General features: G+C 39.4%; 1 protein-coding gene across 1 annotated transcript in view; it reads right to left on the bottom strand.

Annotated features, from left to right (window-relative positions):
- Positions 1–13,978, bottom strand: part of ZNF831 (zinc finger protein 831) — a 120,018-nt gene that overhangs the window by 6,531 nt on the left and 99,509 nt on the right. The window contains exon 5 of the mRNA XM_008012577.3: positions 524–684. Within this exon, the coding sequence (XP_008010768.3) occupies positions 524–684 (161 nt within the window). The remainder of the gene's footprint in view (positions 1–523; positions 685–13,978) is intronic.

Raw genomic sequence — 13,978 nt, forward strand, 5'->3', positions numbered from 1 at the left:
TGAAAAACAGAACTGCTCAATCATCTAACCAGTTCTCAGCTTCCTTTTTTAAGTCACTACTGCTCATGAAGCGGATGTACTATTTTATAGGACTGTGTATTGAAGGTTTTTGCTTGTTGGTTTGTTTGTTTTTGTTTTTTTCCAGATGAGTGTTTTTCCAAGTGTGGTCTGGATACGTATTTTAGTGGTTTTCAACACGCAGCCCCACAATCTGTCTGGGGGGCTTCATGTTGCAGTGGCACCTGTCAGCCATCTCTCTATTCAGGTGCGCAGTAATAACATACTTGGGTTTCTTAAAGAAACCATCAGAAATCATCCCAATGTTTGCACTACCAAAGCTGCTCAGTCATTTGATACAGAATGTTTTGACCTATTTGTTTGTCTTAATGGGCTTTCTGTGAGGCGAATCTTCATAAGGTGATCCGAGCAAGTTCTGCCACACTGAACAAGAGCAACAAGAACAAGCAGAGCTATAAATCTAGACCGGCAATAGGTAGGGGCAGTTCAAAATCATCATGCCCACCTTCACAGTTCGTTTGTCCATTTCCCTGACAGTCCTTGAACTTGTACCAAGAGAGAGGGTTCCTGAGGTTTGTCTGCAGTCACCTTCCTTCTTCTCTTCCTTCCCACAACAAGGAGGTGATTCTGTGGTGGTAAGAGATGGCTCCTCTTGCAGATTCAGACCTGAAAGGGGAGAGGCACATTTACGTCCATCTGGAATTATAAAATTAGCAAAGAGTAATTTCCTGGGAGGTGGTCCATGACTTCATGATCGCCTCTGAGCTCATTAACCCTCATCTCACAGGGTGTGTGCAAGAACTCAATTTATCTCCAACCAATTCACGCTTGGTCATATAAAATATATCCACTCTATGAAAAAAGGAAATGGCCAAACCAGTTCTCAAAGGAGAAAAGTCCCTGAATGATACATATCATAAAATATATCTATATTTCATGTTGCTTCTTCTCATCAGAGTTGTATTCCTGGTCATGTCTGTTTAGGTAAATTTTAGATCAGCTTGAATTCTCTGGACATATTACAAAGTGGTCAGAATAGACGTTTCAATCGATGTATAGTGGGAACTTAGAAATAAACCATGTCTTAATTCCCACTAGAGTGCTGGGCAGCAAGGGATGAGGTTGGCTTTTGTGATGCTGTTGTTTTGTTGTGGTGGTTATTGTTGTGATTGTGGAAAGAAAGAAAGGCCCTGACAATATCTGCAAAACAGCATTTCTCGTACCTGTCTTTCCCTCATCCTTCACCTGCACTAATGACCTGGCAGACCAGTCAAAATGATCCCAAAATTTCAGAGAGGGCAGGTTCCATCATGATACGAGATCAGGGAAATATCTTAAAACGACTGTGTCACTAGAGAAGAAGCACTAGACCCACTTTTAAATTTACTTTCATTTTGATGAAAGGTACACACGTGCAGTCTGAAAAGTCAAGCCTAACTATGTATTAAGAAAAACAGCAACCCCTGCCAACCCATCCATCTTTTCCCATTTGGGAGTCTTTTGACTTTTATCTCCTTCATGTCTAATAACATTGTCATAGGACTATATCTTGTGGAAGTAGTAGCTGTGACTTCTCATGGGGAGAGAGGAGGGTTTCCCTCTTCTTCCAGCTCCCCCACTCTTCAACCTTCATGACCCCACACACAAGCACACATTCCACCTCTCTATCTTCTCAACAGTTCTCTAACACTGATAGCCTGTTTTCATTTAGGCGAATATTCCGTGTTTATTGTGTGTGTGTGTGTGTGTGTGTATACATATATATATAATCTATTATTATATATTACCTGTCAGCACTGAATCATGTAGTATACTACGATTATGTTGCCTTCCTTGCCAAAACTGCTTTCCCTGGAATTAATTATTTTACTTTTTAAAAATTTCGCTGAGTTTTCTATGGACTTATTTCTAAAATCATTTTCCAACTGCCTCTCCAATTGTCTGAGGTTTCATTTCATTCCCTGAGAAACGTTTCCTTGAAACTTTCTGATTTGCTCCAAGTGGACCATGTTTCTCTACAGCATGGCTGTGCCCTCAGGGTCTCCCTTCATCCCCGCTGTGCTGATTCTCTTCACCTCTTTCCTGGTTCCTGAACGTCTACAACTTCTTTTTTCTTGGTTTACTCTCCTGCTTTCCTAACACAAAACTTCTAGTAGTTTCATGAGAAAGGGTACATGAAGTATAAGTCTTTAGATGTAATTGGCAGCTTGGCTGGGTATGAAATTTTGAACCAGAAATCATTTCCCTTTGGGGTTGCAGACATGGTTCTATTGTGTTCTAGTTGTTGAGAAGTCTGGAGACAATATGACTTATGATTCATGATCCTTTGGATGAAATCTTTTTGTTTGTCACTCTCTGGAATCCCTGAGGCTCTTCTTTATTTCTGGTGTTACCACAGTCTGGGTCTATCTTCATTCATTGTCTGGGCACTCAATAAATTCTTTCAACCTGAATCATGTCCTCAGGTTTTAGAAAAATGTGGTTCTGTTTTTATTTCCTTTTTCTTTCTCATGTACAATGCATTGTTTTGAAATATATACACATTGTAGGTTGACTAAATTAGCTTATTATTAATAACATACGTATTAGCCCATATGCTTATTTTTTTTGGCAAGAACACTTAAAATATACTCTTAGCAATTTTTAAGAATACAAAATATTATTAACTATAGTTACCATGTTGTACAATATAACTCTTAAATGTACCTGTTATTTCTGATTTTTTTTCCCTTCTTTTTTGTCTTTTCTCTCTTTCTAGAACTGCCCTTATTGGGTTATTGGATCTCCTAGTATAATCTTCTATTTTTCTTATCTTTTCACTCTGATGTTCTATTTCTTGGTCTTTTTGTTTCACTTTCAGGAGAATTTCCTCAACTTTATATTCCAATGAGTTTCTATTTCTGCTATATGCTTTTAATTTCTAAGAGTTCTTTCCCATGTTCTTTTTTTATAGCATCTGTTCTTATTTCATGGCTCTAACATCCTCTCTTTTACCCCCAGCAATGTTAATAATGGATTTTTGTTGTTGTTGTTGAAGTCCATAGTCCCTCTTCCAAATTCCTTTGTTTCCATTAGTTTATTTTTATTTCTCTCTAGGTTAGTGGCTTTCCTGAGAAATACAGCAATCTTAGCTGCTTATGTTTAGGAAATAGGCACGAAAAGGCTGACTTGGTGTTCTTTACAAGTGCAATCTGTCAACCATGGGCCCTACTGTTAGGTTATGTGGTTGCTCTGTTTCAGTGGGAACCCTGACGTAGTTATCTGCAGGTCTCCATGTGTACTGGTCAGCTTCTACAGGAAGAGTCCTTGGGTCTCCTGACTGTAAAATAGAAACCAGGCTGCTGGCATTCTGAAGTCAAAATTAGAGAAGAGATTCTGGGGGCTCATATGCAGTATTCACATTTGCTCAAACCCCATTTTCAATCTGGTCCCCTCACTCCCCTGCTGAACTAATTACGCCAAGTGTCCCCCAGCTTTTTGTATGCTGTCCAGAGACTAAGCCCCTAGACTTCTGCAAGGGTAAAGGACGTTACCAAGCTAGAAACAGGGTGGGATTTGAAGTCTGATTGCTTCTTAGTCTTTCAATCAATCTTGTTTTCAGCCCCACCTGGTACCATGAATGTCTGAGTTATGGGGAGTCTTCCCACTGTTAAATCAGGATTCCATTCCTTGGGGTCAGCTACATCAGTTCCCATTCAGACTCTGCACTCCAGCTTTCAAACTAGTGGCATCATTTCTTCTCCAAGTCGTTTCTCCTTGTGAGCTTGTACATTACAAACACCTTTAATTACTAACCTCTTGTGAGTTGTTAGAGAAAAGTAGAGGTAAATAAATGTGTTCCATCCTCCGGCTTAAACCAAAAGAACAGTTCCACTTCTTATATCTAAAGGGGTAAGTTACTAGATTACCAAGTGTGCTAATCCTGAGCAAATCAACTTTGAAAATCCGTAGAGAAGTGCACAGTTTGGGAAAGAAAGCAATGTTTTTTTCTTCCACACAATCCTTCTTGACCCTCCCGTGTACTCTGGTAGTCTAATGGCACACAATGAGGCTTTTGTTATTCCATTCACCTGTTCAACAACCACATCCTGGGCCCCTTCAATGACCCAGGCACCATACTCCACCTTGAAGAGTCTGAGAAGAACAAAACAAAGATGGCACTGACCCTCAAGAGCTTCTACTGTAATGGGGAAAGAGAAGCAAAGACAAGGAAGCAGACACATATTGTGATGGGGTCACAAAGGAAACAAATCGAGGACGGGGGTATTACCGAGAGTGAAAATGAGAGTATTACAGGCAGTAACGATTAACAGGAGGCTATTCCAGAGACTAATGAGAAATGGAGGGAAGCATACTACAGAGTCACGATAAGCAGAGGGTAGTAAAGAGAGTAATGAGGGGGCTTATTCCAAAGAGTAACTGGGGACGACTTTTATATAGTCAAGGAAGACTTCTCAGAAAGGCGACATCAGAAATGAGACCTTCAGAGTGAGAAAGAACAAGTCCACGAAGGATGTTCTAGACAAAAGAAGGAACAATACAGAGACCTTAAAGGGGAAAGCAGCTTGGGGGAGCAAGGGACTCATGGGGGGCCAATGTGGAAGGAGAGTCATGAATGAAGAGGCAGGGGCAAGATGATGTGGGGGAAGTCAACAGGGACTCAGATCTTGCAGAGTACAAGTGACTGTGGTAAGAAGTTTAAATTTTGAAGCCAAACTTGGGAGAGAGGTGAATAGAGGTGGGAAAAACAGGTACAAGCTTACTAGGATAATCTAGGGGCCAGATGAGATGGCTTGACTAGAGCACCAGAAGTAGAAAGGGAAAAAAGAGGTGGATTCAAGGTATGTTTTCATTCTCACCCATGAAAAATTACCAAAAATTAATGGTGATGATATGCATTTCCTTAGCCTCATCATTCACCAAGCACAAGTGCTCACTCTAAGTGAATTAAGCTCTGTCCCCACAGTGACAAAACAACCAGGCAATTCATTCAATTCAATGAAGTAGTAAAACCAATCAGTGTAGAGAAAATAATCAGATTGGCCAAATGTCTTCCCAACAGGTTGTTTTGGTTTTTAAGCTTAAGCAGAAAGGTCATGTACACATTTGACCAATAATTTCTGACTCATCTATGAAAGCAAAGGAAGAAAATCCACTGATCTGATTTGTTTTTGACCCTACAGTCTACAGAGAAAAGTGAGTTATCTTTAATAATTGTGAAAAATGCCCAAATAATGTCACTGAAGTGTGTTAAACTGATTTGGATTATTGAGGAAGGACACTAACTTGCTTTTAAATGAATGGCCCTTTTCAAAAAGTAAGTAGTTCCCTGGCCAAATTTTAAATCACAGAATGTGATTCCGTTTAGGCTTCAGCATCACACTATATGAATCACTTCCTACATCTTCAGAAGTTACAAATTCCACTGTCTTAATGCAATCTTCAGAAATTCAATCGCTCTGACACAATTACGTGACTCTTATTAGAGAGACCATCTCTCATCACAGCTCTCTGTGCCGTGCTCTTCCTTCCCTGATTAAAGGCTGTGTTTTTAATAATCTCCCTCAGAAATAATTGCCAGACTGCATTTAGAGGAAGAGGCCGCTTAAAGTGTTACAGCAATTTTAAACGTGGCCATCTTGAAAAGGCTATAGGAAACTGTAAAATACTTAGAAAGAAAATGAAATAAATAAACAACATGATGAAACTTACAACATGACTGTAGACATCTTTAATGCCAAACCTTCTTCCAGCTGCCTAATGTCTAAGCCATACTAAAATGCTATAAATACACTGCTCAAATATCATTAACTAAAAATGTCAGTAATTTGATATATGTCTTTTGGTTTGTCCCAATACACCAAAACTCCATGGATTTGGATTCCAAAGACCGAATTATTATTCGGTCTAAAAATGAGTCTACAAAATCAACCTTCTAAGCAAACTGTAAATATGAACAAGAACATAGGAGTAATTTCCTAGTCTATTAATTGATCTGTGATTAAATTGTTTAGACGCATCCCTGGAATTAAAAGATCCACAATGTGCTAGCAATTACTTAAAGAAAGCTGGGCAGATCTCTAAAAGTAATCACTTTGTGGATCGTTAATTATTCAAATATTTTTAAGCCTGTTTTCGAGCCTACGTTATTGAGCCTAAATATTTACTGGGCACCGAGCACAGCCAACAACTGTGCCAAGGACTATGCTAAACACAGGGCATTTGTTCCCTGGAAAATGAGGCAGACACACCCACATGATAATTCTAGTTCAATGGGGGAGAAATTCAGTAAGCAAATAATTATATAAAAAATTCACCAAGCAAATGTGGTAAACAGCATGAAAGAAAAAGCATGAAAGTACTAGGTGGTCATGATATAGGACCCCAACCCAACATCTATCTATGGAAAAGAGTAAAACCATGTGCACAGTCAATCATCTGACATCGCCCCTGTCCTGGATGACTTTCTAAGTCTGAATCATCTATTCATGTAATTATTCAACCAATTTTCTTTAAGTCTCTGTCGCATACCTGACGTTATGCTAAAGTTTAACAGTAAATTCATTTGTTTCTGCAATCCTATTACATTTTTTTGTTTATGAAGCCTCTTTAGGAAAAAAAGAAATGGCTAAAAATGATGGAAGAAAGAGGTTTTATTCCTCTCAGGCAGAGAGAATGGGAGACGTCGGATGTCAATGCCAATCAAAAAATAATCAGAAGTTAGTGGGCGGTAAGCAGTGAGAAGCAGCCCCGACTTCAGCTGCACAGGCGGGGAGGGTTGTGGGAGAGGACCAGAAAGATGGATTTATCAAGTACAGCCTCGGGTATTTCTGCACTACCCTAATGCAATCTTTTGAAAGTTTGCCTCTAAGTAATCATAAACAAATCTTTTATTTCAGCAACCATTTTTCTTAGTAATTCTCATCTCTTTTCTATTTCTTTGATGAAAGGCAATCAAGATAACCACCCTCCCCTTGCAGAAATCCTGAATTCAGTGCAAAGCGGTGTTTAAAATTTTGCTTTGAGTTAAAAATTCTGTCATGTCCAGACATCAAGAGTGTGCCCTTAAAATACAGAGTGAAAATAGGATTATGAAATTGGAGAAGGAAAAAAGATGATAAAAAAGCAAATGCCATTTGCAAGATTGAACGCCAAAACAGAAACTGGCTGATCTACTTTGTGTATCACTCTTTTAAGTTTCTTGTTGCTAAATGAAAATTGTCTATGCAGGTCTCTTCCCTGGGACATAATCGATATACCTGAAACAGCCTCTCATCTTTCCTCAAGATTTACGCCCTAGAATGAAGGAGAAATTATTCTGTTCCAGCAATTTCAGAGCACTATGACTTAATAGCTTTAGGGAAAGAATTAATACTTTTTCATTAATTCTAATGAGAAAAGATGTCGGAAGTCCTGTCAGAGAAGGAGAGTGAAGGCACAGAGAGAGAAGAGGGCTCTGGAGAGACACCCCTGACCCATCCCCGGCCTCCTGCTGGCTCCAAATACCTCAGAAATCCCTTCAGAGGAGGATTATGTGAGCCCAAGGAGAGAGACTGTGGAGGGAGAGGTGAGCTTGCCCAGACCCGTGATGAACGAACAAAAGAATCCACTGAAGAAAACCAAAGTGTACAAAGCCAATGTCTACCTTTGTGCCAGAGATGTATTCAACCCTCTTCATACAGTATTTAGAAATTGTATCTTTTATGTGTGTGTAATTAGGTAAAGCTTTTACTTCAGAAACCACCTGTAATCGCCGTCGTCTCTCCATTTCTGTTCCTGAGATGAAAGGAACGTGTTTTGATCACTTTTTCCTCTCAAATACTTTCTCCAAACTCAGTGAATGGGGCTGGTTTGAAACATTTCGGTGACTTTAAAGCTTGGTCGTGTCCAGAATTCAACAGTGTTCCTTCATCAAGTGGAATAATGAAAACTGCCCAGGAACAGTCTTCGAAAAGTTTATCTCAAAATTGACTGAGGAAAATGCGTTTTGTGAGTTTGTTAAAAACCAGTGGTTCCAAAGCAAAGGTGATGTTGGGAGACATTTTGGGCGGTCCTGACGTGCAGTGCAGGGGATGCTCCTGGCATGTTGTGGGTGGAGACTAGTGACCCTGCTATACATCCCACATTGCAACAAAGAATGGTGTGTCGCCAAATGTCAGCAGTGCCCAGGTTGAGAAACCCTAGTTTAAACCAAAGATCACAAACTCAAATGCTACAGGAGCCAGACAAATCACTAATTCAGGCGCCTGCCTGGGGATGGCCAAACAGCAAGCCCAGGCCCCAGGGGCGCCTGACCCCCAGCTCCAGCCAACTGAGACAATGAAGGTTGGAGGGTCCAGCTCACCAGATCTGTTCGTTTTTCAGGAGAAAAGTCGAAATCTGTATTTCACATGCTTTCAAACATTCATAACTAATTAGTTTTCAAAACAACAGTAGCACTGTGCTACCCAACACACCTGTGGCCTGAATTTGCTAATGAGAGGCCGGTTGGTGGTGACCTCTTGTTATTTAAGAAACTCACATGCGCCGCCCACTCTGAGAGCAAACCTTCACCCTGGTTTTGTTTGCTCTCTTGCTGAAGCAAAGTTTCTTTTTAAAAATACTGCCTGGAGGCTGAGGCAGGAGAATGGCGTAAACCCGGGAGGCGGAGCTTACAATGAGCTGAGATCCGGCCACTGCACTCCACCAGCCTGGGCGACAGAGCGAGACTCCGTCTCAAAAAAAAATTTTTGATGGGAGAGTAAACCTATTTTTGAAAAGTAATTTGGTGGTATCTTATAAGGTGATACAAATAAGTATAAAACCATTGATCCAGCAATCGCTCTTTGGGAAATTAGGCAAGCATGTGTACTGCAGCAATAGCTGTGGTATGAAAAACAATAGGTATCAACATAAACATCCATCAATAAAGTAAGGGTTGAATAGATAAACAGTAGTACATCGAAACTAGGGGATTGGATGCCACTATTAAAACAATCCATATACATATCGGCCTGGAGTTATGTACAAAACATATTAAGAAGAAAAGAACTGCCGATTACTACATCTGATATGAGCCTTTGTATAAAAAACAACAACAAAAAAATGTGTCTGTCTGTATTCGTATGTGAGTGGAGAAAGATGTAGAAGGATGTGTGCCAACCTAACTCTCGTGGGGTGGAAGTTGTCAGGCTTTCCTTGGATAAGTCAATGCTGCTTTCTTTTTTGCAACAAACATGATTTTGCGTTATCAGTTGGAAAGAAAAATAAGAGACACATAATAATATTGGTTCAAAAATTCAGACTCAAAATAATGAGAAAACCCCCAAAGTATATTATACCTGAATATGCTCAGGCAAAACTAAAAGTCAAGTCAGTCCTCTTACCAGAAGATCAGAACAGGTTGCTGAAAGACAGAGATAAATCCTCACACATCAGTAACTAAAATTTAGTTTTTCAGGCACAGAAAAACTGAGAGATTCATGAAAGGAAGAGAAAAATATATTTTTTCCATCTCTAGCCAAATCTAGAGTATTTCTGTACTATCCTATTTTTTTTTTTTTTTTTTTTTGAAGCTCTGCCTCTCTAAGTAATAATTTAAAATCTGTCTCTTTTTTTCCCCCCCAGAAACCACTTTTCTCTATGGTTCTCATTTGTCTTCTCTTCCTTTGATGAAAGGCAATCAGTCGAAGAACACTTCACTTACCATTTTCTTCAAAAAAACTTCATTTTTAGTGAGGAAAGTATGCTTAAAATCTTTTGGTAAGTCAAAACTTTAATTGTGCCCAGACAAGAAGAGAATGCTCTAAAATAAAGGGAGGATAAATTGTGATGAAGAAGGAAAACTAAACGAAGGGAACAAATTGCTAATATTATTTGCATTCTTCAGTGCCAGAATTGAATCAGGAGAATCTATTTTATGGATCATTAATTTCAAACTTTCTTAACTCTAAATGAAAATTGTGGAGAGAAAAGTTCAGGCTTTGGAACATAATTGATGTGTTTAAGCAATTGCCTCATCATTTCTTAAGATTTACACCCTGGGGAAGGAGATGGTTACCCTGTTTCAGCAATTCTGTAAGCAGTATTACTTAACTAATGGCTTTAGGAAAAGAATATCTCCCTATTAATTCTGACAGGAAAAATAATGGTACAGAACCATTACTTCTAGTCAGAGAAACAAGAAGGGAGAGAGTGGATGAGGGAGTCCTAGAGTTCAGGCTGCCATTTTGTTTCTCCTTGGGAAAACATTTTGAGGTGATTTGTGACAGAGAGGTCGGGCACAAGAAACACCAAGGGCGCTTTCTCCCACCTCCCTCCATCGCCTCATGGCAGAGTAACACAAGTGCAAAGGGTAAAAAGAAGAAATAACTCTCATCTACTTGATTTCAGAGAATTACATCACCATCCTCACATAATACTTAGCTATTCGACCTCTTCAACATGATTAGGTAAACCTTTTACCTCGAAAAGTATCTGTCTGAGCAGTTTTCTTTGCTTTTCTATTTTTTCAATGAAAGGCAGCTGCGTTGGTAACTTCAGCCCCAGAGGAATTTTCCTAAACTATGTTAGTGCGGGGAAAAAAAATCCAGTCAAAATATTTTAGTCACTTAAAACCTTAGTTATGTGCTGAATTCAAAAGAAGAGATTCCAGTGAGAGGGAAAGTAAGTAAGACAAGGAGAAAGAATAGAGGTCTCCCTCATCCCCTGCCCTGCCCTGCCCTGGAGTTAAATACAGGTTTATTGCTAATAATTAAGAAGCTCTAATTCTATGTACTTGTTGCAGTATACACGTAGCTGAAGATTTAAAAAAAAAAAAAAAAAAAAAAAAAAAAAACAGGACACAATTACACAATGATTGGTATTGTGGTAAATGCCACAGAGGAGATGGGTTTTGAATCATCCCATTTCCACACCACAAGGGCGCTTCATCTGCTTTGAGAGTCAGAAGTGGCCAGCCTGAGGAATCGCCACTTCACAAAACTGTCTAACGAGGGTTGACTTGGTGATGAAGCCTCAGCCCTGGTTCCTCAGAGAGATGTGGCTGAAGGACCCATCGAAAGTGCAGAAAAATACATTTATCAAAATCGAGCAACCCATGCCAGGGTATTTCTCTTTCCTAGTGCAATTTTTGGAAAGTTTGTCTCTTCTAAAGTAATCATGCATTTTCTTTCAGAAATTATTTTTCTTAGTGGTACTTATTTCTCTTATTTCTTTGATAAAAGGCAATCAATTTAAGATTTCCCATTTAGAGATTTTTTTTAAATTTTTCTAAACAATATTTAGTGGAAAGTCATATTTAAAATCAATCCTTAAGTTAAAATTTGTGCCCAGACCACAAGTGTGTATCAAAAATTTAGACAGCAAAAGGATATATAAGACGAGGAGAAACAAAATATGATTAGTGAAAATACCTCTTGAAATATATAATGCCAAAATTGAAATCAAGAGTATCTACTGTTTGAATGATTATTTTCAATGTTTCTCAACACTGGATGAGTTCATAAACAACAGCCCATTTCTTGAAATATAATTAAGGTATTGGAGAGAGCTCATTTTTCCTCAAGATCTGCATCCTTAAAAAGGAGAAATTGATCCATTTCAATGATAATAGCTGGGAAGAAAGATCTCCCCTTCTCTCCTTCATTAATCCTGAGAGGGGGAAAAAAATGGGCTCTTGTCAAACTAGAAACAGAAACAAGAAAGAAAATATTAGAGTTGGCATCATCAATTTTGGTTTTCTAATCACCTTAGGAAAGAAAACTTTCTAAGTCCAGCCTTTGTGAAGCAACAAATATTGAAGGAGTATTTCGGGCTTCGCTCAAACCAAGACTTCAGACGAGTAATACTTAATTCGACAAGAAAACCAGTAAAAGATGATGGGGAACACTGTTCTGTTTTCATAACGCGTTTAGATATTCTATCTCGTGGAGTACTTAGGCGATTGTACTTTTCTTGCTTCTCTTTCAGTTCTCTTGTTTTTTGTGTCGTAGAGGAAAGTGAAGCATTTGGAAAGCAGAAAACTTCCTTTCACCCAGATATTTCTTCTAAACAACACTAGTGGAACAGTCAATTTGAATATTTCAGTAATATAAAATCCTATTCAGGTACCAAATTCAACAGCATTTCTTAAATACTGTTTAAGACAAGAGGACTGAGATAAAGAGGAAAGACATAAATATCGCCCAAAATACTCTTTAAAAACTTTCACACGCAGAAATTTACTCAAGAATCTATGCTTTCTGGCTTATTTCACAAGTGTCGTTTTCTTAATAATAAAACAAACTCAACTGGGTGGACTGTGGGGGTCACTGAAATACTTTCAATTTGGCTTCTTTTCTCAAGATTTCCACCTCAAAAGAAAAGAGTACCCCGGGAACTGCAATCCTTAGCAATGCAGCTCAAGTGGCGTGTTTTTTTTTTTTTCCAGCAAAAGCCTCTTGATAGTTTCTATGGGTTCTGATAAAAAAATAAATAAATAAAGTGGGCCGGTTATGAATTCTTTTAGACCGCAGCAAGGAATAAAATATCAAGAGTTAGATCTGCCCTGCTATGAACAGACCATGGAGACCTGAACCTCAAAGTTGCGTATAACTTGGAAGCTGAGACGTGGGGTAACAAAGAGGAATGGAGGAATAATAGGAAGAGAGGGGCCACATTCTTACAGAATTCTGAGAAGTCGCTCATTTGTCCTCACACCAGTTGTAGAAATTATTTTAAAAATGAAACTTAAATTATAGGACTTTTTTTCTTTTTTACCTCAGAAACTATCTCCTAGACGCACAGTAGCATCTCTATCTTCCTGTAAATTTCATCAGTCTGGTTAAAATGCATTAAAAATTTACAAGCTCAGTCACGCACAAATCCAAAAGCTTACCTGAAAATACAGGTAGGACGACAAAAGCAACACTTAGGAAAGAGAGGAAATAAAAAAGGAAGAGTACTTCCCTAGAAATAATGTTTTTTTGTTGTTGTTGTTGTTGTTTTTTGTTTTGTTATTTTTTTTTTTATTTTTTTTTTTTTTGAGAGAGAGTCTGGCTCTGTCACCCAGGCAGGAGTGCAGTGTCGCAATCTTGGTTCACTGCCTCATCCTCTGGAGTAGCTGGGATTACAGGCACCCACCACCAAGCCGGGCTAATTTTTTGTATTTTTAGTAGAGACAGGGTTTCACCGTGTTACCCAAGATGGTCTCCATCTCCCGACCTCGTGATCCGCCCGCCTTAGCCTCCCAAAGTGCTGGGATTACAGGCGTGAGCCACCGCGCCCAGCCCCTAAAAATAATTTTCAAACCAATCTAATCAATCCGTAAATCTCATTTCTAGATGTTTTTAAAAGAGTAGCAATTGATGTATTGTTAGAATTGCCCAGAAAGTCCAATTTTCGAGGTGTAGAAAAAGCCAAGTTGAAAGTATTTCAGTGACCCCCACAGTCCACCCAGTTGAGTCTATTATTAAGAAAACGACACTTGTGAAATAAGCCAGAAAGCATAGATTCTTGAGTAAATTTCTGCGTGTGAAAGTCTTTCCTGAAGAATTCTACTCTACCACTCACAAAAGGAGTCTCTTTGGCAACTCTAAAGCAATATAGGAAAGGACATCCATGATCTGACAGAAAATGGAGGTAGTCATTAACTCTCGTCCGGAGAAGAGTGTAAACAATGTCAGGCATCCAGAAAATTCCATCTGGAGAAGGGGTAGAGGATGCCGCAGGAAGGGAATCTTGTGGCAGGCACACAATTCCGCACAGAGGATAGACAGCAGCTGGGAGGCTGGGGGGCGGGGGAGCGCGGGACGTGGGTGGGGTGGGGGGCGGTGAGAAGAACAGAATGAAAAATACGCAAACCTTCCCCAAGGGGTGAGAAGGTAATCTTTAGAGTCTTCCAGCTTGCCCTTCCCTGAATCCTCCCCTGGGGGTGGTCTTGGGCCGGGGTGAGGGCTGGAGGAACGGGTTCACCATAGCACAGGGTGTCTACCTGGGTATT

This window comes from Chlorocebus sabaeus, chromosome 2, assembly GCF_047675955.1.
Source record: "Chlorocebus sabaeus isolate Y175 chromosome 2, mChlSab1.0.hap1, whole genome shotgun sequence".
In the NCBI taxonomy this organism is placed as follows: Eukaryota; Metazoa; Chordata; class Mammalia; order Primates; family Cercopithecidae; genus Chlorocebus; species Chlorocebus sabaeus.